General features: G+C 39.4%; 1 protein-coding gene across 4 annotated transcripts in view; it reads right to left on the reverse strand.

The window, feature by feature from the left end:
• Positions 1-22164, reverse strand: part of LNX2 (ligand of numb-protein X 2) — an 87329-nt gene that overhangs the window by 31356 nt on the left and 33809 nt on the right. Inside the window, exons 1-4 of one of the 4 annotated variants that reach the window (XM_059903160.1) lie at positions 16443-16506; positions 12795-13316; positions 1444-1670; positions 88-287 (exon numbers count right to left, since the gene is read on the reverse strand). In XM_059903160.1, the coding sequence (XP_059759143.1) occupies positions 88-287; positions 1444-1670; positions 12795-13201 (834 nt within the window). In that variant the 5' untranslated portion in view covers positions 13202-13316; positions 16443-16506. Of the gene's footprint in view, positions 1-87; positions 288-1443; positions 1671-12794; positions 13317-16442; positions 16507-22164 lie in introns of those variants that run through there. The other 3 variants (XM_059903159.1, XM_059903158.1, XM_059903161.1) reach the window with 3 other exon arrangements.

Below are 22164 nucleotides of genomic sequence, written 5' to 3' on the forward strand. Positions count from 1 at the left end.
CAAGTTCCACAGTACCACAACGTTCTGTATTAAACTTATGAATAAGAACAAAAGAGTGCAAGTTAACACAGTAATTAAAACAGATACCTGAAGAATCTGGTCTCCAGCAAGGAGTCTCCCATCTCTGGCGATGATCCCATCCCGATAGACTTCCTGGATAACAATGTTAATCAGTGGCGTTTCATTGCCACCCACAATGCTAATTCCTAGCTGAATATAAGGATTAGACCGGTGAATTTCAATTGTGGTGATTTCGCCTTCTGGTAAGCTAAGTGGCTGCTGTGTGGCTGCCAAGTTAGAAATGAGAGAGAGAAATAGACGGAAAGAGAAACAGTTTATATTTTGGTTATCATCTTCAGGTAAATAAGTCATCTTACATTAGTAGATGGCAAAGAACTATGCAATACCGCTGGATAAGGAAAGCAGAATGGCAAAAAATATCTGTTAAGATTATCTAAACATTTCCTCTTCCAAAGGTGATCAGTGAATTATCACAAATAGCCACTACGTATCAGATCACGAGGGGCGACACAGTGATCTGATGAAGCAATATTAAGAGAATGTCATCTCGACCTAACTGACGAGAGAAGGTTTGGTCGGTGGAACACGTGTAAATAATGCAAAGCAGCATAAAGATGACTCTGTGGCATGTGATCACTATGGGGTGAGAGAGGAGTCACAAAGGCTCTAAGAAGGGGTGGCTCTTGGAAAAGGGTTATGGCTGGGGCAGGGAAAATTTGAATTTGTAGTAAAATTTGGAATTTGTTCAAGAAAAGTATATTTAAAAATAAATACCTAGGGCCAACCATCAAGACGTGCCCAAGATCCATGACTACAGGCCTTCTGTTCACTCCTAGTGGCTGTACAGTCAGATTCATAGCGGCCACCAGAGCAGAGCAATAGTCACAGGCGTGGCCGTGGGGTCAGATATACACCCAGCCCTTCCCTGGCGGCACAAGCTGACCAATTCGTCCCTCAAGATTCAGGCCTCTCCTGTCACAAACCACTTCACAGCACCGTCAGCGGCATTTAGTCAGCTAACGGATGGGAAGGGTCTGGCACACGCGTGACACAGGCAGCACATAATTTGCGGTATTATTTTTGTTGCTCTTGATGTTGTTGTTTTCTTAGTCAAGAAGCAACAAGCGTTTGCACACAAACACCCAGTAAGAAGCAGGTCAACAACCAGTGAATCATGGACTAAACAGAAGAGGGAGGGAAGGGTCACCTTCCTCAGAGTAAGTTCCGAGCTCTGCTTCTAAACTGCAAACTGTCAGACTTGTGCACTTAAAAGGGTGAGTTATGTGCTATGTGGATTATATCTCAAAATTAATTTTTTAAAGAGGAAAGAAAACGCATGTTGGGAGAGCAGCAGGGAGTGGTGGGGAGGAAGGCAACGCCCGGTTTGAGAAGAGGCGAGGAACACAGGCGGCGGACACGTACTGTCCCCGGCGGGGCTCTCCTCAAAGACGGGGTTGTCCAGGCCAGGCTCCTCCGTCCAGGCGGGAAGGGACACCGATGTCAGGGTCGGCCCTGAACAGTCCGCTTCGGGTGATAAAGTAGCTGGAAGATCTATGACCGTGGTTCCATTTTCATTCTCGATCTCCGTCTGAGTTTTACTAGTTTTCCGTCTCTCCAGGGCAACTCTCTGATGAGAAGCTCCAGGGCATCTAGAAAGAGAGCATCAGGTGGTTTCCAGATGATTTGAAAGGAAAAAAAAGTGATTAACAGTTTGTACCACAACAAAACAATGGCAATGGCTTCTATGCAAAAAGCACCTAGAAGTACCCACAAGCATTTCCACTAAAACGAAGTACTTACCACTCCACGGAGCAAATTTAAAACAAGGCATTTGTATAAACATGTACTCAGGAACCTATTAGTACCAGAAATACATACACAGTGTAGTACACCAGTACAGATCCCCCTGCACTGTGAGAATCATCCTGAGGTTCTGATTTCATAACCCCTTTTACAGGTTAAACGGCTGGACCACAGGAGTGGCAACCAGCACCTTCCTCCACAAGCCCCCTGCGTCCTGCCTTAGACCCTGAGTACCCCTGCGCCTCTCTGCTCTCGCACCCAAAACTGCACATCACCTGTTAGTGGGTGGAAATACATCTGAAGCTTTACCACTTGCAGGAAGGCACAGCAAAGGCTCACATTTATGACAGGCATGGGAGGAGAGGAAAACATATCTCCTGGTTTGTAAAAACAGAATTGCAACTGTGGAATTACAGATATGCTATGAAACTTGAAGAATATATTTCTAAGTACTGGGGAAACTTACATAAGCACCAAGAAATAAGGGCTGTTAACTTGCTTGTTTTTACTTACTTAGGCCAACAAAAGGGGCAGATGTATGTTTGTTTAAACATTTAAAGAAAGTCTTTATACACAGATGTTAGAAGTGCTGCAAGGTGCCAGTTCTTTCCCACCTGACACCCCGACTGGACAAAGTGATGAATAATGCCCAGTTTGAGGAGCGGGTGGAAGAACCGGGGATTTGTACAGGAGCGCCAGGCACACGCTCCTAGACCCTGACACGACTCTCAGACCCCACCTACTCTCCTGTTGGGGTAAGAAGTTTAGGAAAGGGTGGGCAGGATGGGCGACAGTCTTGTGGCTGGGGCTGCAGACCTTCATTCAATAACAGTATTCTTAAAAATCTAAAATTTCAATCAAAATTAAGGACAGAATTCAATTAAAATTGAAAGCTATTCCTTAATGATAAGAGTAATAAAATTTCCCTCATGAACTGAAGATTTATTTTAGGTCCTGGATTTCAAGTTCTTGAAAAGGATCATTATGAAATTTCTTTATTCAACACTCTCTCCAGACATGCTTTCTCTTCACCTTGCTAAGAAGGGGGTCCACTTATTTTCTTCCAGGGAGTGTTTCTGCAAGGGCCTGGCAACTATGTTTGAAACTTATGTCACTGAAAAAATTACTTTTGTCAAGTAAGCATATTTAATTAGAAATGCATTTTAAAATATTTTATTCAACAAAGAATTGACACTAAAAACTGAATCAGAAAAAATACTTTTGACTAAGAAGACAGGTAATGATTTAGTTCTCAAAATATGTATCATACACAAGTATCTACACGGCCAATAGCTAGTCTTTAATGGAATAAAAGCACTAGGAACAGGAATTGAAGAGGAAATACAAACAATGTGAACACCTGGGAATTAGCCTAACAAACAACTAAAAAAATCCTACAAACTAAATAACCATAAAGGCTAAGATATAGTTATTAAACATGGAAAAACAAATTTAAAAAGCAAAACTTAAGATTGTTAGAGAGGTGAAGAAACAGGTATACTTATGTTTCCAGTAGGGCAGCAAATCGTTAACAGGAATTAAAGATATTAAAAATGATACTATGTAAAAATATGGAAGAACAATCCTACCCAGGAATAGAGGAAGGTTACAGAGGGAACCTTCGGGAACACCCATGTTTAAACATGATGGAGCAGCTGAGTAGACTGAGATAGAACAACCAGACAACAGTGTCAACAAAGAAAAAGCAGCCAACTGTGCAAATGCCATAAAGGGGGCAAATAAGATAAGGGCCAAAGCACTGGTTTGATTTGGAAATTAAAAGGTCATGGTGACCTTAGAAAGAACACTTTCAGTGATGAGGGCAAAAGCCCAGACTGTAACACAGGCAGTTCTGTTAACAAAATACATGCATTCCACAAAACTGCACACCAAAACTTACAGAGCTTAGGCGGAAAGAGGACCGGGATAGACCATTCAACACTGGGGCATCTGGGGATGGAGAATGGCTGCTAATGGGTACAGGGCTTCTTTTTGGGGTGTTGAAATGTTCTAAAAATTAGATTGTGGGGACTTCCCTCGTGGTGCAGTGGTTAAGAATCCACCTGCCAATGCAGGGGACACGGGTTTGATCCCTGGTCTGGGAAGATCCCACATGCCACGGAGCAACTAAGCCCGTGCACCACAACTACTGAGCCTGTGCTCTAGAGGCCGCAAGCCACAACTACTGAGCTCGCTCGCCTAGAGCCCGTGCTCTGCAACCTACAACGAACAGTAGCCCCCGCTCGCCACAACTAGAGAAAGCCCGCACGCAGCAACGAAGACCCAATGCAGCCTAAATAAATAAATAAATACATACATAAATAAATTTATTAAAAAAAAAAATTAGATTGTGATGATGGTTACACAATTCTGTGAATATACTAAAAACCACTGAATTGTATACTTTAAAAATAGGTGAAGTTTATGGTAGGTAAAATATATGTCAATAAAACTAATTTTTAAACAAAAGGTGAATAGGGAATGAGTAGATCAGAGCAGGCTTGGACAGAGAAAAGCTCCTGACCACAGACAGCCCACAGCCAGCATCCCTCAAATTTGTAAACATTTGGAACTGAAAGAGAAAGGAAGAAACCAGAATTTGCTGGGTGTCTAATTAGGACCAGTCACTGTGTAGACTTTATGTACAGTATTTCACTGAATCCTCACAACTGCTCTATCATCCCCATTTCACAAATGGGAAAGTTAAAACAACTCACTATGCCAGCATCACACAGCTATTAAGTTATGGAGCCAAAATTCAAGCCAACTCAGATCTGATTTAAAGGTGCCTGCTCTTCACACTGGATCATACTAAACTTATGGGGTTCTTTTCCTAGGCCTCAAGAAAACATAAACTGAATTTGTTCCACAAACTTGTAGCTAGAAACACAGTCATAGAATGTTAGCGTGAGAAAGGCTTTGGTGATCATGAAAACACAAACGGAAATCACAAACAGCAACAAAAACCTGTGCATCTTTTTAAATGGAGCATTTAACAATAACAACACAAACCGCAATTGGCATAGGGGGATATAACTGGGATCATTCCAGCAGGTAACTGAGTGTAGCAGGAGGCTAGTTTGGAGGCTATTACACATGATTAAAAGCAGCAGAAAAGAAGTGCCTGCACCACTGAATGAGATCAGGGTAGGCATGGGCTCAGACGATGCAGGTGGAAGTGGAGCCCTGAGACAGTAGGCTGCCCTTAACAAGGGCACTGGAGGCAGTGTGACCTGCCACAGGCTGAGGGCTGTGCCCCCCCAGGCAGGCTTCTCTACATGCAGGTGTGTCTTTACATTTTTCCTAAGTAAAGCCCAAAGGCTCTTGCAGCAGCTACAGCCAAACTGAGGGACTTTTCCTCTCCTGCTGAAGCTTATAATTTCATTCCACTATTCTGGCTCTCCTTATGGAGGAAAATCACATATAAACTAGCTTGATTTATGGCATGGTGGCATCATTCCCTGAATAATGATGATTCACATTAGGAAACACACAGTGTAACAGAGCAAACTGTATTACTGGTAGCAGTACTAGGCTTAGTGGTGGTGGTGGCAGCAGTAATAGTAGAGGTAAAATCAAATGGGGCACAAGTGCCAACACAATGCCAGGTACTTAATGCAACTCAAAGAGCGTGAGCATCTTAGAACCAAGAAAAATGATAAATAGAGTTACGGATTACAATATGCAAACATCACCTTAAGTGATATCAGTGAAAATGTTAGATTAAGGGTATCTGAAAAGCCTCTCTTCCACAAAGCAATGCGAACACTGGCAAAAATTGTCAGAAAAATTTCTGAGCTCTGGAAATAAGCCAAGGTTCTGTAGCAATCCGGAGTGCATTTATTTGAGAAAAATGGCTGAGTCTTAGTAGACCAGTGAGCTCTGTAGTATTTGAACTTGCCCTATTCCCATCTCCACCTCCCCCAGTAGCCTGGGATAGCCATGGCCCACAATCACAGTGGAATCAGGAGTCTGGCAGCCACGGGAAGAGCAGACTGGAGCACCTGCAAAGCCCCATTTGTAGAGAACTGTCATTGACTGACCTGTTGGTTCCCTGGAAGACCTCACTCACAAGGCTGTCTTTATCTGACCTGACTTGGGGCTCACCCAGTGCAAAGGCATTTGTTGGGGGGAAAAGAAAAAGGCAATTGTATAAGACTGTGGCTGCCTGAGGTAGACAAACAAAAGGCTAATCAAAAAGTTTAAAAGGAAAAGCTAGGGAATGAAATGTCCAGGGCTACGTGCATGCACAAGAAAGAACTGAGAAGGCCCTAAACTCTCACTCCTGGCTAACACGGAAGCTATGGGAAGGCAGGAAACGAAGGCTAAGGAGGAGCTGCCGACTGCCTGAGTGCTGAAGGTGTGCCCACCGTGTGCACAGAGCCCCTTGGGAAGAGTGGGAGATTCACTGGTTACAGGCATTTAAGAAATTCTCTGTTCAATCATCAGCTGATTAGAAAAATCACTGAACAAACAGTAACAAACAGCAATAATAAATCCTGAAGAGAAAGAAGAATCTGATTTCCAGACTTGCCACATTATTTAAAATGTCCAGTGTTCAATACAAAATTAAGAGACATGCAAAGAAATAAGTAAGTATGGCCCATACATGGGAAAAAAAGGAGTTAACAGAAACTGTCCCTGAGGAAGCCCAGACATCGGCCTTACGAGACAATGACTTAAATCGAGTATTATAAATATGTTCAAAGAACAGAGGACTCCATGTCTAAAGAACTAAAGGAAAATATGAGAATGATATCTCACCAAATAAAAATACCAATAAAGAAATATAAGTTATATTAAAGAGCCAAATAAACATTCTGGATTTAAAAATAAGTACAATAAGTACATTTATTATAAGTACAATAAATGAAATGAAGAATTCACTAGAAGAATTCACAGGAGATTTGAACAGGTAAAAGAAAGGATCAGTGAACTTAAAGGTAGGTCAACTGAGATTATCCAGTCTGAGGAATAGAAAGAAAAAGAATGAACAGAAAGGATAAAGCCTCTAGGTCCTGTGAGACACCATCAAGAGTATTAACATACGCAGAATGGGAGTCCCATAAGGAGACAGAGACATTAGGGCAGAAAGAATATTTGAAGACATACTGACCAAAATCTTTTCAAGTTTGATGAATGCTGAAAACAGCAAGAGTGAAGTACCTCATCACAAAGAAGTGACCCTCAGTAAGACTGCCGCCTGACTTCTCTTCAGAAGCTATGGAGAACAGGAGGCTGTGGATAGCATATACTCAGAGTGCTGAAAAAAGACTGTCAACCAAGAAATCTATATCTAGCAAAACTATCCTTCAAAAACAGGAGAAATTAAGACATTCCCAGATAAATGAAAACAAAGAGTCTGTTGCTAGCAGACTTGCCCTATAAGAAATACTAAAAGAAATCCTTTAGGCTGACATGAAAGGACCTTAGACAGTAACTCAAATTCACATAAAGAAATACAGACCACTGGTAAAGGTAACTACATAGATAAATATAAGACAGCATTAAAGTGCTTTTTGGTTTATAACTCCTTTTTGGTCCCATTTGGTTTAAAAGACAACCCTGCGCAAAGCAATAATTATAATTCTGTTTAGATGGGCATGTAATGAGTAAAGATGTAATTTGTATGACAATAACAGCACAAAGGATGTGGAAAGGAATGAAGGTATATATGAGCTAATTTTGTGTGTACTGGTGAAATCAAGTCAGTATTAATCTGAACTAGACTGTTGAAAATTAATATGTTAATTGCAATCCCCAAGGCAACTACTAAGAAAATAATTAATAATGACAAAGGAATTAAAATGGCATACTTGAAAATATCTATTTAACAAAAAAAGAAAAAAAGGGAAGAAATGGATTAACCTTTTAGAGAAACAAAAAAGACATATGGAAACAAATAACAAAATGGCAGACATAAATTCTACCTTATCAGTAATTACATCAAATATAAATGAATTAAACACTCCAATCAAAAGCCAGTGACTGGCAGAATGGATGAAAAAGACAAACAGGATCCAACTATATGCTGTCTGCAAGAGACACATTTCAAAGACACCAATAGGTCAAAATTAAAAGGAGAGGAAAAAGATATACTATGCAAACATTAACATAGAAGAGAGCTGAATGGGTATACTAATTTCAGACAAATAGACTTGAAGACAAAAATTGTTTCCAGTGACAAAGAACATTCTACCATAATGAAAAGGTTTGATTTACCACAAAACTATAACAATTATAAACATAAACACAATTAACAGCAGGCCCTCAAAGTACATGAAGCCAAAAATGACAGAATTAGAGGGAGGATAGACAATTCAAAACTAATAGTCTAAGCCTTCAATATCCCACTTTCAATAATGGATAGAACAACTAGACATAAGGACAAGAAAAGAGACTTTTAACAATATTATAAATCAACTAGACCTAACAGAAATCTATAGAACATTCCACCCATCAATAGCAGAACACGCATTCTTCTTGTGTACAAAATGGAGTATTTTCCAAGATAGACTGTGTGCTAGGCCATTAAAAAAAAGCCTCAGTAGTGACTGACTTCCCTGGCGGCCCAGTGGGTAGGACTCTGTGCTCCCACTGCAAGGGGCCCGGGTTCCACCCCTGGTCGGGGAACTAAGACCCCGCATTCTGCTCGGCATGGCCAAAATCATTAATTAATTAATTAATATTTTTTAAAGCCTCAATAAAATTTAAAGTATTAAATTGTACACATGTTCTCCAATAACAATTAATTCAAAATGGATCAAAGACCCAAATGTAAGAGGTAAAAGCATAAAGGTCTTAGAAGGAAACATAGATGTAAAGCTTCATGACCTTGGATTAGGCAGTGGTTTTTTAGCTATGACACCAAAAGCACAAGCAAAGAAAAAAATAGATAAAATGGACTTCATAAAAATTAAATTTGTCCTTCAAAGGGCACAGGAAAATGAAAAGACAACTGATAGAACAAGAAAAAATATTTGCAAATCATATATTTAATAAGGGCCAGAATATAGAGAGACTGCTTACAACTTAGAAAAAGACAAACACTCCATTTTAAAAATGGACTAATGATGTTAAGCATTTGTTCATGTGCTTACGGGCCATTTAAATATCTTCTTTGGAGAAATATCTATCCAAATCCTTTGACCACCTAAATTGGATTACTTGACTTTTTGTTGAGTTGTAGGAATTCTTTATATATTCTGGATACTAGACTCTTACCGGATACATGATTTACAAATATATATCTGCTTTTTACATTATATAGGAGAAAAAAACGCTGGTGAGAATGTGTCAAACACAAACTTCTCTCCAAGTTAAAATGTGAATTTGAAAGAGCAATCTTGTCTCAGCCTACCCTGACCCTTAAAGGCTTCAAAACCATTTGATGAACTAGAAAAGCTCTCAGCATAGAAAAAGACTTCTTTAAAGGTTTTCTCTATATTGTACAAACTTTTTAGAATACTGTTAAACTCTAAGTTTTAAGAGGAAAAGAAAAATGGTTCTGAATTTTGCCATAAACCAGGGCACAAATGCTCAATTTAACAACAACGACAAAAAAAAAAACAACCCAAAATTATGACTTACAATTAGCATAAGATGTTAGATTGCTGAGGATGAGGCAGGCATGAGGGGTAGAGAGGGAGGAGGAATGCTTTATAGTTGATGCTGCTTGGCAAAATTTCTGAAAGCAATTACTACAATGTTCCAGGAGTCATACAATATATAGAATATTTCTTAAGGGCTTTAGTTCTCCTTTCAAAGATGAGCACTTTCCCACATCTTTCAAAATTCTTCATTGTTTTCCTAATATATAATCAGTTAATAACTAGTCATTTTATTTTAAAACACAGTCATCTTTCATAAATGTTTTACTTTTAGCCATAGGAGAAAACGTCAGCTGTTCTCATACTGAAGCAGATTTCTTAAGTTCAAATAGGGAAGGTAATTTAAACTCAAAATTACCAGATTTAACAAACTATTCCTAATGCTGTATTTCTACTAATAATTAAAATAATCCTAATTCTGTATCTCATGACATCACTCTTATTGCTAGTTTGTGTTGCTTTTACCTGGCTACAAATTTTTGTCCTCTTCCCACAAAGTAAAGCTTAGTTCCCCTCCCCTTGAATCTGGGCAGTTATGTGACTATAGCATAAGGGATGCTATGTGACTTTAAGGCTAGAGCATACAAGGCCATGCAGCTTCTTGCCTTATTTACTGGAACCCATGTAAGAACTTAAAATACCCTGAGGCCACTGTGCTGGAGAGGCCACCCATAGGCTCTCCTGTGGCCAAGTCCTGGCTGAGCCCATGCCTCTAGTGGACCTCCATCAAGGTGCCAGACATGTGAATGAAGCTGCCGTCTTGGAAGTAAATTCTTCAGTTGCAATTGCTGCAGTCCTGGGCTTTCGTTCTTGCCAGCTGTGGCCCAGATTGGACAGAACAGAGATGAGCCACCCCTGCTGTGCCCTGTCTGAATCCCTGACTCACAGAATCCATGAGCAGAATCAAGCACTCACTGTTTTATGTCACTATATTTGGAGTGGTTGGTTTCTCAGCAATAGATAACCAGAACATACATTAACAATTAAATTGAACAAACATTAGAAGAGTGTCAACTTTCTAATCTTTATAATCAATAGTCACTCTTAGCTGCTTACACCAAGCAAGTCACCTCACCTTTTCAAATCATTCACCTTTTTCAATGTATCTTTCACAACACAGGCCTAAGACACTTTGGAAATGATTAAATTAGTAGCTCAAATATTAATAAGCACACTTGGAAAATAGAACTTTCAACTGGACATAATTGCTTAGCTTTTATCAAACTATAAAAGAAGGGATAGTCTGCAATTCCCAAGTTTTTATATCATCAACATAAACAGCTTGATAGAAAATACTACTGATACTTCGACTACATATTAAGTTCTTATATGTATTTTAGTTAAGTAAATATTCCTAAAATAATTGTGTAATTTTTATCTCACTGCTATCAAAATACTTAACTGAATTGAGACTTTGTTCACTTCCTATAATACCCCAAAACCGATGTTCATAAAAGAGTCACAAAAGAAACTTATCTCTGAAAAAGACTAGTTCTACTGAAAGAAGTAGGAAAAGCCTAAAATCTTCTTCAACCTCAGCCACAAGTAGGCCTGACCCAGATAGTAGATTCAGGAGTTTGGTGTCAATCTCCAGGAAGTCTCTGTTATCGTGTTCAGATTCTATGCCTGCTGCTGACCAAAGACACACAAAAACTTAAGACTCTTGCATTTTCAAAAGTCTATACATCTATCCCACTCTTTTTTCTTAGCTCTTATTTTTAGACAGTGCAGCTTAAGTTTAAGCAATTTCTCTATAAATCTTCACGCTTCTGACATTTTAATAACATCTCATTCTATCTCATAAATCTAAATGATTTCTAATGAGTACACTCACTTTATAACACTGATATTTAGGAACAGAATGAACACGTATACTCGCGTGTATATGAAACTTTTACTACCACATAACAGCAGAGAACATGATTCACCCTGGGTAAGGTCAGCATGTTATGTTAGAACGGTAAGCAGGAATACTGAAGTTTAAGTCTAACCATGCCATTACCTATCTCCAAATCTTTGTGACTCAGTTTCCTGATTCGTAAAGTGAGGGGATAAGATTAGATTCAATTCATGATTTCATGTGTGCGTATAATGACAAGCTGTTCTATACCAGACTTACACTATTATTTCTAAGTCCAATATATTGTGCTAAGCATTGTTTTTCACAGCAATCAAGATTACTGCAGATTTACACTGCACAAGTGACCTATAAAATTTAGAAATCAACACATTTATTTTGGTCATTTTATGTGATTCTATCTCCAAAAGAGATGAATTTTAACCCTTCTTAAGGGTAGAAACAATTTTAAAGATCAAGTCTTTTATCAAAGTCAAACGATAAAACTCACTAAACAATCAGCCAAATAGATTACTTAACCTTTCAAAAAGCTTTTGTCAGTAGAATAAAAATCCCCACTAAATGTTTTAAAGTTTCCAACCCCTAGTTCTTGTTCAGTCAATTTCTTGAACACAGAATTTTACAAGATCTTAGCGAATAAAATCACAGATACAGGCAGACCTCATTTTATTGCACTTCCCTTTATTGCCCTTCACAGACTGCATTTTTTACAAATTGAAGGTTTGTGGCAACCCTGTGTGTCATCAGATGATGGTTAGCATTTCCTAGCAATAAAGTATTTTTCAATCAAGATATGTAAATTTTTAGACCTAATGCTATCGCACCCTTACTAGACTACAGTACAGCGTAAACAGAACTTTCATATGCACCGGGAAACCAAAAAATTCGTGTGACCTGCTGTATTGCGCTATTTGATATTCACTTTACTGCGGTGGTCTGGAACCGAACCTGCAACATCTCTGAGGTGTGCCTGTACCCATTTCCATGTTGCAACAATATTATAATTTTTAACAGCTGCATGATATCCCGATGCACTGATGTACTATTGTATTTTTAACCTTTCCCCTACTGTTAAGTAATCAGATTGACCCCAGTTTACTGAACTCTGCACAATGTTGCAGCAAACATCTTTATATACAATTTTCCCTTCTTTTGGACTATTTCCTTAGGATAATAAGCTAGATAAGAGGATACTGACATTTACAGTTTTTGAAACAAACTGAGAAACTGCCTTGCAAAAAGAGTCTATCATTATATCCTGCTACCATGTGACTATAACAACCTCACATTGATAAGTGTAAAGCGGTACTTCCTGACTGTAGTTTTTACATGCATGTTTTTGATAAATAATAATATTAAATGACGGTTGCATGCAACTTGTTTGTTGTATCTCCTGTGCGGGATTTGTCTGTTTACTTACTGATGCCTTGGCATTTGTATCGGGTTTATTTGTTTGAGCCACCTCTTTATAGCCTAGAGTCGCTTCTCTCTCTCTCTCTCACCTGTTTTTAAGATGTGCCTCCAGGTCGCAGCGCTGCACTACATCTTGGCACACTGAAGAGAACGGACATAAAACTAATAATTTGTCCAGAAGTTTATGAACTAGAATGCTAGACTTCTTACACAACTTAAAGTGGAGTCTCTTCCGGTCCAATGGACAGAAATCCTTCTCTTGCAGGAAGTTTCTGAGGCACTTGCAGCAGAAGGTATGTCCACAGGGGGTGTCTAGTGGCTGCAGCAGAGGCTGAAGGCAAATGTGGCAGACCAGGTCGTCATCCACTTCGTCCTGGTAATTGTATAAGTGGTTTTCTCGTGTCCAGTGCTGCTGGCCGCATTCAAAACACAGAGGATTGAAGGAGGAGGAGGAGGTCTGCTCCACAGGCACCATCTCATCGTTTGTCGTTCCCATTTTGAATCAACGGAAGCAGTTTCTGTATCTTCATACATTAGACTTCCATTAAAGGTTTGATTTCCTTTAAAAGACAGTGATGTATTTGACTAAAACCCAGGTCTGTTTTTCTAGACTAGACAAAACAAAACAAAACAACCAGAAAAGTAATTACTATCAATCAATATAGGCTAAAAGAATCAACATAATATTACTATGCTGACTTCTTTTTTAGTAAAAAATTAAAATTTACATCAGAGAATAAATTAGTCGTAAAAACATAAAAATGACATTAACTGATTTGCTTGTTGGCTAAGGATGACTTACCTTGCCAAGTTCTTGGTGAAAAAAGAACTTAGGATTAAAAGCGAAGATGTCATATTAATATGTGGTGTGACACAGGAAACAATTTGTTCTACTGACTGAAATCCCCCAATACTTCACTGCTTAATGGTAGTTTCAACGCCAGTTAATCTACGTAGTATGCTAATAATGCAATTTGAGGTATATAATGCAATACATTTGCATTTGCCATCCCAGTCATGGTTCCCTGCTTCTGACTGATGTTACACATTTATAGTGCCATCCCAAAGACTGTGTCTTTGAAATGTAGTCTCAAGGATAATTCAGTGTCTTAAAAAAATGACCTTTGCTCTATACTGTTTGGGAGAAACTGGATTTCAAAATATATATGTATGACTTGAATATTCTCTCTCTATAATACAGATTGCAGAAAGATAGATCTGCACAGCATATATAAATAACATCTCTGCAAACTCCACAAACTTCAATACTATTTTATGCCATTAAGAGAAAAAACCCACTGATTCAATTTTAATATTAACTTTTAAAGGTGACAGGGTAATCTAAGACACATCTTTAGGCTTTATTCATATGTACATCAGGGTATTAAGAGTCAAGAGGATCCTGAGTGCTGTTCTCGACTCTGGAAGACTCTTATTTAATTGAAGCTGTCTGTTCACAAAGCAATAACTTTGTCTTAGCTTATTCCTGTTGGGCTGACCCCGAAGATGAGTGTGAAGTACAGTGTGTGTGGGTGAAAACGGAGTTTTGGAATTGAACTCCTTGCCTATAAATGTTCCCTAAATAACTGTGTATATGAAACCTGTATAATAAAAAGAAGTATTCTCAATAAAAAAAAAAGAAACCCACTATAATTCAATTAAACAGATAAGGCATGTTATAAATGTCCATCCCAGCTCACATTATTCCACACTCCCATTGCTTCTGGCTTACTCAGAGCAGCAGAGTGCACGTGTGTGTGTGTGTGTGTGTGTGTGTGTGTGTGCGCGCGCGTCCGTGTGTGTGTGCGCGCGCGCGTGCCTCCTCTAAGACAGCAGCCTGATCCAGTTTGGTGCAGGGCTAGCAAGGACTGCTCCCCTCACATAACGGTTTCCATACCTCCTGCTGCTGCAGCACCAGGGGTTAAAAAATCACCTCCAAAGGCAGCAGCTATGTTCATTCTGAATACTTACAGTCTCTGGTATGTGTCAAACACTGAACAGGGAGATAAGGGAGGTGGGGAGAGGACAGTTAAGAGAGCCCATTGTTGGGTCATATGGTAGTTCTATTTTTAGCTTTTTAAGGAACCTCCATACTGTTCTCCATAGTGGCTGTATCAATTTATATTCCCGCCAACATTGCAAGAGCATTCCCTTTTCTCCACACCCTCTGCAGCATTTATTGTTTGTAGATTTTTTGATGATGGCCATTCTGACCGTGTGAGGTGATACCTCATTGTAGTTTTGATTTGCATTTCCCTGATAATTAGTGATGTTGAGCATCTTTTCATGTGCTTTTTGGCCATCTGTCTGTCTTTGAAGAAATGTCTATTTAGGTCTTCGACCCATTTTTTGCTTGGGTTGTTTGTTTTTTTGATACTGAGCTGCATGAGCTGTTTGTATATTTTAGAGATTAATCCCTTGTCAGTTGCTTTATTTGCAAACATTTTCTCCTGAAACTAACACAACATCGTAAATCAACTATACTCCAATAAAAAAAAAGAAAAAAAAAAGAATGCCCATTGTGAAAACTCAATGAACTAAATATTCTAAGAAAGTTGTGCACCGGATGCTGTGTGAACGCAGAGAAAGAGGAGGAGAGCTGGCATCTGACTCAGTTTGGCTTTGTAGCCAGAAATACTTTCAAGAGGGGACACAACACGGCTGCTGGGCTGTGACAGGAAGCCCTGGCCAGAGAGGAACACGGACAAGGGCCTCTTCACGTCCTGAGTGTGCACAGCACATTCGGGAATGTGAGCCGGTGAAACATCTGAGGCAAGAAAATGAACTCAGAGCGGGGGGATTCTGAAACCGGGGTCCTGTACCAGATCAGAAAGGGCAGACACCATGTTAATGCTGCTAGCATTTGTTTCAGTGATAAAATTCTCTTCTGATCATATATATATATGTATATATATATTTGCTATTTTATTTACTTGGAGTATTTATCAGAAAAACAATATTAACATTTTAAGAGATTTAACAATTCTGCCATGAATTATGAGGGGGTGGGACAAGATTCAGATGGCATGGCTGAGTCAGATAAACTGTGTTTTTAAAAACAACTTAATAAAATAGTAATAGCAGCTTGTGATCTAAACTATCAGTACAGCATTAAGACAGCAGACACTTCCTGTACTTTGTAACTCATGGGGCTTACACTCTCTGAGCACCATAGCTTTTGTCAGTCCAAGGTATGTGAGATTATGGAGATAAACATCATTTACCTCAGGCAAATGGACCACTTCAATCTCTAGGTATTTTAATACAGAATGTCCACAGACTCTTGTTTCCTACTCAACTAGTAAGAAAATTCATATATCCCTTGCTCTTCTTTGTTTGTGATAGTATTTATCCTAATTTTTTTCTCAAGAATATACACTGCAATTCTGGCCTCCCACATAATGACTAAGGAAGCATTTCTCCTAAGACTATTATATTTTAGCTATTTTCTGAATCTCTAAATAATTTTGATTATTTTCCTATCACAAAATATTTTCATGAGGAAAAAGAACACGTTCCCATTTAAAATACCAAATAACAACCGCATTATCAACAGCCCCGAAATGCCTCTGTGTTACCATGACACAAACATTAAATGAAAATTTATCACGGGTAGATCACTAACACGTGCATATAAATATTGATTAAACAGTTTCAAGACCATACAGTCTAAGTAGTTAAGAGCACACACCCTGAAGCCAGTCTGTGAGGGTTCAAGTCCTTGTTCAGTCACTTACCAGCCCTGTGGCCTGACTGAATTTCTCTGTGGCTGTTTCCTCCTCACGTGTAAAGTGGGGGTAGTAACAGTGCCGATCTCAGAGGGGTGATACAGAGAATAAACAGGCACATTAACAGGTGCTGAATAAATGTTAGCTATTACTACTATTACTAAAGATAAAGAAACAAATGTTCAGACAGATTTTATGATTTGCCCAAAGCTGCACAACTTATAATTACTCAGTAAGAGAGAAGGAAGATAAATCCAGTTCTTTCTTGTTTCAAAATAACCTGATAGTAAATTAAGTAATTATAGGAAAGAGGAACAGTGTTTCATGAAAGCCTGAGTGTATGGATTTTTTAAAGACGAAGGCAGCCTGAGCCTGTTTTCCAATCCCCAAGCCCACTCCTCTCCTCCCAGCTCCGGCAGGTGACTTGATTTCCACTTTGTGAGCAAGCCCACTCCTAACGGCTCACAAGGCTTCTTACACTACTGTCCCTCCCCCGAAGCTGTGAGCTCCTTAAGAGGTGGACCTCCAGCAGGGGAGAAGCTCAATAAATGCTGAATGACCAACTGGGTGACCAAAGTTAGGTGGCCAGAAATACATTCATGTACACAGGAGGATATACCCATGTTTAATTTTTTTAAAAAATTTATTTATTTATTTATTTTATTTATTTATGGCTGTGTTGGGTCTTCGTTTCTGTGCAAGGGCTTTCTCTAGTTGTGGCAAGCGGGGGCCACTCTTCATCGCGGTGTGCGGGCCTCTCACTATCGCAGCCTCTCTTGTTGCGGAGCACAGGCTCCAGACGCGCAGGCTCAGTAGTTGTGGCTCACGGGCCTAGTTGCTCCGCGGCATGTGGGATCCTCCCAGACCAGGGCTCGAACCCGTGTCCCCTGCATTGGCAGGCAGATTCTCAACCACTGCGCCACCAGGGAAGTCCTCATGTTTAATTTTGATTTCAGACATTCTATTAACACAATTTGAAATACTAAAATACAAGTTAAATAACAGTCTTAAATATTTTCCAAAATATAAAGATAAAATGTAGCATTATGTGTATCTTTACAAGCTATATTATCCGTGTACCTAATATAACAGTAATATAACAGGAACGGTAAACAGATGGATGCTATCAAATCGGCTGGGAGGGAATTCCCTGGTGGTCCAGTGGTTAGGACTCTGCACTTTCACCACCGAGGGCCCGGGGTTCGATCCCTGAATCTGGGGACTAAGATCCTGAGTTGCGTGGCGCAGCCAAAATAGATAGATAGATAGGTAAATAATCAGTTGTCTCATACTTTCTCTCATTTAAAAAATAAATAAATTGGCTGGGAATATTACAACACATTTAAGATAACATCTTGAAAGATAATCAGCGCAGTGGAGAGGGAGTTGTAAGACTGTTTACTACCTAACTCCAGTTATGACTAACATGCTTGCTTTTCCTGGTCTATGAGACAAGACTATCCTGCTACATCTTGAAGACTCTCAGAAGGAGCTACGGTTTTTCACAGTTAATTTGCACACTCCCAAACTATGTTATTCAGATCATTTCTCTCTTTTTTTTTTTTTTAGAGGTAGATTTTGTGAGGAATTTCTAATTTATGTATGTATGTATTTATTTATTTATGGCTGTGTTGGGTCTTCGTTTCTGTGCGAGGGCTTTCTCTAGTTGCGGCAAGCGGGGGCCACTCTTCATCGCGGTGCGCGGGCCTCTCACTATCGTGGCCTCTCTTGTTGCGGAGCACAGGCTCCAGACGCGCAGGCTCAGTAGGTGTGGCTCACGGGCCTAGTTGCTCCGCGGCATGTGGGATCTTCCCAGACCAGGGCTCGAACTCGTGTCCCCTGCATTGGCAGGCAGACTCTCAACCACTGCACCACCAGGGAAGCCCAGATCATTTCTCTTAATGTTACTTTTGACTCAGGCTGAAAGAGTCCTCACTGGCCCTAAACTAGGAGATCCAGCCCCGGATAAAAGAAGATGAGCTAAGGGTTACCACCAAAGTATGGTTAGATGGGGATCATCTCTGGTTCCTCTGACACATCAGTGCTGAGTCCGAGGATACCTCTCCCCATGCATCCCAGCAAAATCCTACTCACGCCTTAAGTCTTAGCTCCACCTCCACCCCCTCTGTCAGATCCCATCAGCCTCCTTCCCGCTCCCGGTTCGCCCCCTCTTTCCCTTCTGTTCCTGCTGCTTTTTACACACGCCTTCATCTCATCAGTTACCACATTTGCGTGCTTGCTTATTTGTCTCCTTACCTCTTGGAGGTTACGGTAAAGACAGTATCTTCTTTATTTCTTGTATTCCCAGGTCTTGGCACATATTGTGCAATTAAAAAAAAAAGTTCTCAGGCTCATACTGGAACCTGAAATGTATAAGAGTCCTGAGATGTATTATATAACTACGTAAAATATACGAGAAAACCTTGCACATTAATTTGTGCAAACATACTGGTTGATTGCTATGATTATAGACTAACTAGGAATAAGATATTACTTCCTTTAATCTTCAAAAGTCTGAGGGGAAAAAAAAGGGTTTTTTTTGTTTAATGATGTCAACACAAGAAAATTTTCTTATTGTATATGTTACATATCAGCTTTCATAGCTACCTTTGTATAAAGCAGTGGTTGTCAAACTTTTACATCTAAGGATCCCTTTATCCACCCTGGACAAGTTTGGCTGTTTCTTAAAAAAACAAAACAAAAAACAAAAAAAACTACCATACAATCCAGCAACTGCACTCCCCGGCATTTATCCCAAAGAAATAAAAACGTTCGCACAAAAACCGGTACAGCTTTATTTGTAATGGCCTCAAACCAGAAACAACCCAACTGTCCTTCAACAAGTGAACAGTTAAACAAATGATGGCACATCCACACCACACGGCTCAGCAATAAAAAAGAACGAACTACTGATGTGCACACCAGCCTGGGTGGACCTCAAAGAATTATGCTGAGCGAGAAAGCCGATCCTAAAAGGTTGCATATTATATTTTCCATGTATATAACATTCTTGAAATGACAATGCAATTAAGTAAATTAATTAAAATGCTTATTTATTTGTTAATAAAAGATAAACCCATTACATGTTAACATTTTTATGAAAAATAACCTTTTTCAAAATAAAAATATATATAGTGCGGAGAGAAACATTGTTGATGTAGAATGTATTTTCCAAATCTGGAGTCTCAAATCTGTTTCTGCTTTCAACCTTTTGTGAGATCACATGTCAAGTTTCCTCTGGAAAACTCTACTGAACACTCATGAGAGAATGAGGGTGAAAAGGGTAGGTAAAGTCTTAGTGTTACTGGGAAAATAATTTTGACCTTGTGGACCCAATGAAAACACAGGGTCCTGGGTCACCCGTGGACAAGTAGTACAGAGCACTGAAGGGTTCTGACACCCCTCTTCCACAAGAAGAAGTACCAGTCAGTAACCAACAAGACTTTTAAAAAAGACAAAAACTGAAAAAGGCAAAATGTGGAGGTGAGCGCATACTGGAAGAATCTGTCTTTCCTGGAATGAAGCTCTTTCTCCAGAAGCTCCTTCTCCCACTGAAGAAGCATATCTGGATATTTCACTGTACAGGAATATTAAGCATATTAAATGAGACCCTTACATAAATTCTATTCTTAAATTAATCAAAACTTATTTCCTATTGCATGTCATGAGGAAAATGATCAAATACCAGTTTTCCAACAATTCCACATCTATTATTTATAATTCTCTCACTGTCTACATAAAAGTGTAATTCAGCACACTTAGCAATTTGTCTTCTATTCCCTTTTATCAAGTAGAAATATCTGAAAAACCATTTAAAAATTCTTAAGATGCTACTTGTAGTTAGATGTACCCTATTTAATAATCTAGAAAATTAGTAAGCTAAGCAAAAAAATGCTAGAAGCTATGAAACTTAGGCTCTGAGCTCCATGCCAGCTGGGTAACTAGGTCACTACACAATTCATTTTCATTCACCACATGTTTATCCAGTGTCTACGAGGTGCTGGTATTATATAGATATTCTGGTGCCTAGGCTTCCTGTCTACACACTATCAGCTTTGCTTAAATAGTAATAAACCACACATCATACACACACACACAGTTTAAATCTAGCTCCAAAATTCTCATGATTTTATATCTTTTTATACACAATAAAATATTTACTGATATGTTATATTTACGTTTTAGTCCTGACATTTGTTATTGTTTTTTGATAACTTTAATAATCTCCTAAATATTTTATAAAAAGGAGGTTAAATTGTGGCTGGCAGAGAATTTACAAATTTCAAATGTCCTTCTACTTTAGTTTTTCTAATTTTGAACCACTAATCTATGATGAAAACTTTTTTTTTTTTAATGCAAAAACCAAAGTGGATTACCTACCCAATTCCTGCAGGCTCAGAGAGTTATACTAGAGTTATACTTCTAAAAATAATACTAAATTATGTTACCTTATAGTAATTTAAAAATAGAATTGATGGGGCTTCCCTGGTGGCGCAGTGGTTGAGAATCTGCCTGCCAATGCAGGGGACACGGGTTCGAGCCCTGGTCTGGGAAGATCCCACATGCCGCAGAGCAACTGGACCCGTGAGCCACAACTACTGAGCCTGCGCGTCTGGAGCCTGTGCTCCGCAACAAGAGAGGCCGCGATAGTGAGAGGCCCACGCACGGCGATGAAGAGTGGCCCCCGCTCGCCGCAACTGGAGAAAGCCCTCGCACAGAAACGAAGACCCAACACAGCCAAAAATAAATAAATTAAAAAAAAAACAAACCCAGAATTGATATAAAACTATTTCAAAAAGGAAATACACCATATGGAATGCTAAACATTTCCATACAGCTGAATACCCAGACAGACCTCCACCAATAAGAAAAGGCTTCTGTGGGAAGGGGTCTTCCAGGAAGGACACACTCCCACAGCACGTGACCTCTTCTCAGCAGCACTCCTCACCAGCCAGCCGAGATGGGGCAATTTCTAACATCTTAAAGAATGTCACAAATTCATAAGAGTTGCACAATACATTAACAATGCTGGGTGGGTTGTGAGGGGAAGTAGTTTTCATTGGTTTAGTTTTATTGCATGCCATGTTCACCTGCTGGATATAAATTTAATACTTCTTTATATGACATTCAAAGGCAAGGGTTCTGATTTAAATAAATAATCTGTTTTCTTCTAAAGGATGAAACCTTTCAAACATTTAACTTCTTGCACAGTAAATTTAGAAAACATCTGTTTTCAAGAGATTGATAAATTCTTATTTTCAAGGTCTTTTCAATTTCTAATTTCTATAACTGTGGATCAAAATCCCTCTGCTAACTCCCAGTTATCCAAGGAAGTAAAGGGCATCAAAAAGAGCACTGGCCGTGGGTTCAAAATTTGGCTCTGCCACGCACTCACTAGCAATGTGACACCACAACGCGGCATAGCAATTAGAAGTTTATAAATCTCAATTTCCTCATGTTAGAAATAGTATCTTGCTTATGGCACAGGATTACTATGAAGCTAAAAATGTTACACTGCCAGAAAAACCTCTTACAAACCACAAGGCATTAAAACACAAACTTACGACTAGATTATTACTGTAAAGGACGATGTAGATAAGAACAGACAGCTGGGCTAATCGGTGGCCCGAGCTCCTTTCACAAGACTGGTCACGGGAGGCCTGTGTCTGATTCTTGGCTCTGAGACCAGCAACCAGCTCAGCCCTTCCCCACTCTAGACTCCACTCTCTGA

The sequence above is a fragment of the Balaenoptera ricei genome, chromosome 18, assembly GCF_028023285.1.
Source record: "Balaenoptera ricei isolate mBalRic1 chromosome 18, mBalRic1.hap2, whole genome shotgun sequence".
Lineage (NCBI taxonomy): Eukaryota > Metazoa > Chordata > Mammalia > Artiodactyla > Balaenopteridae > Balaenoptera > Balaenoptera ricei.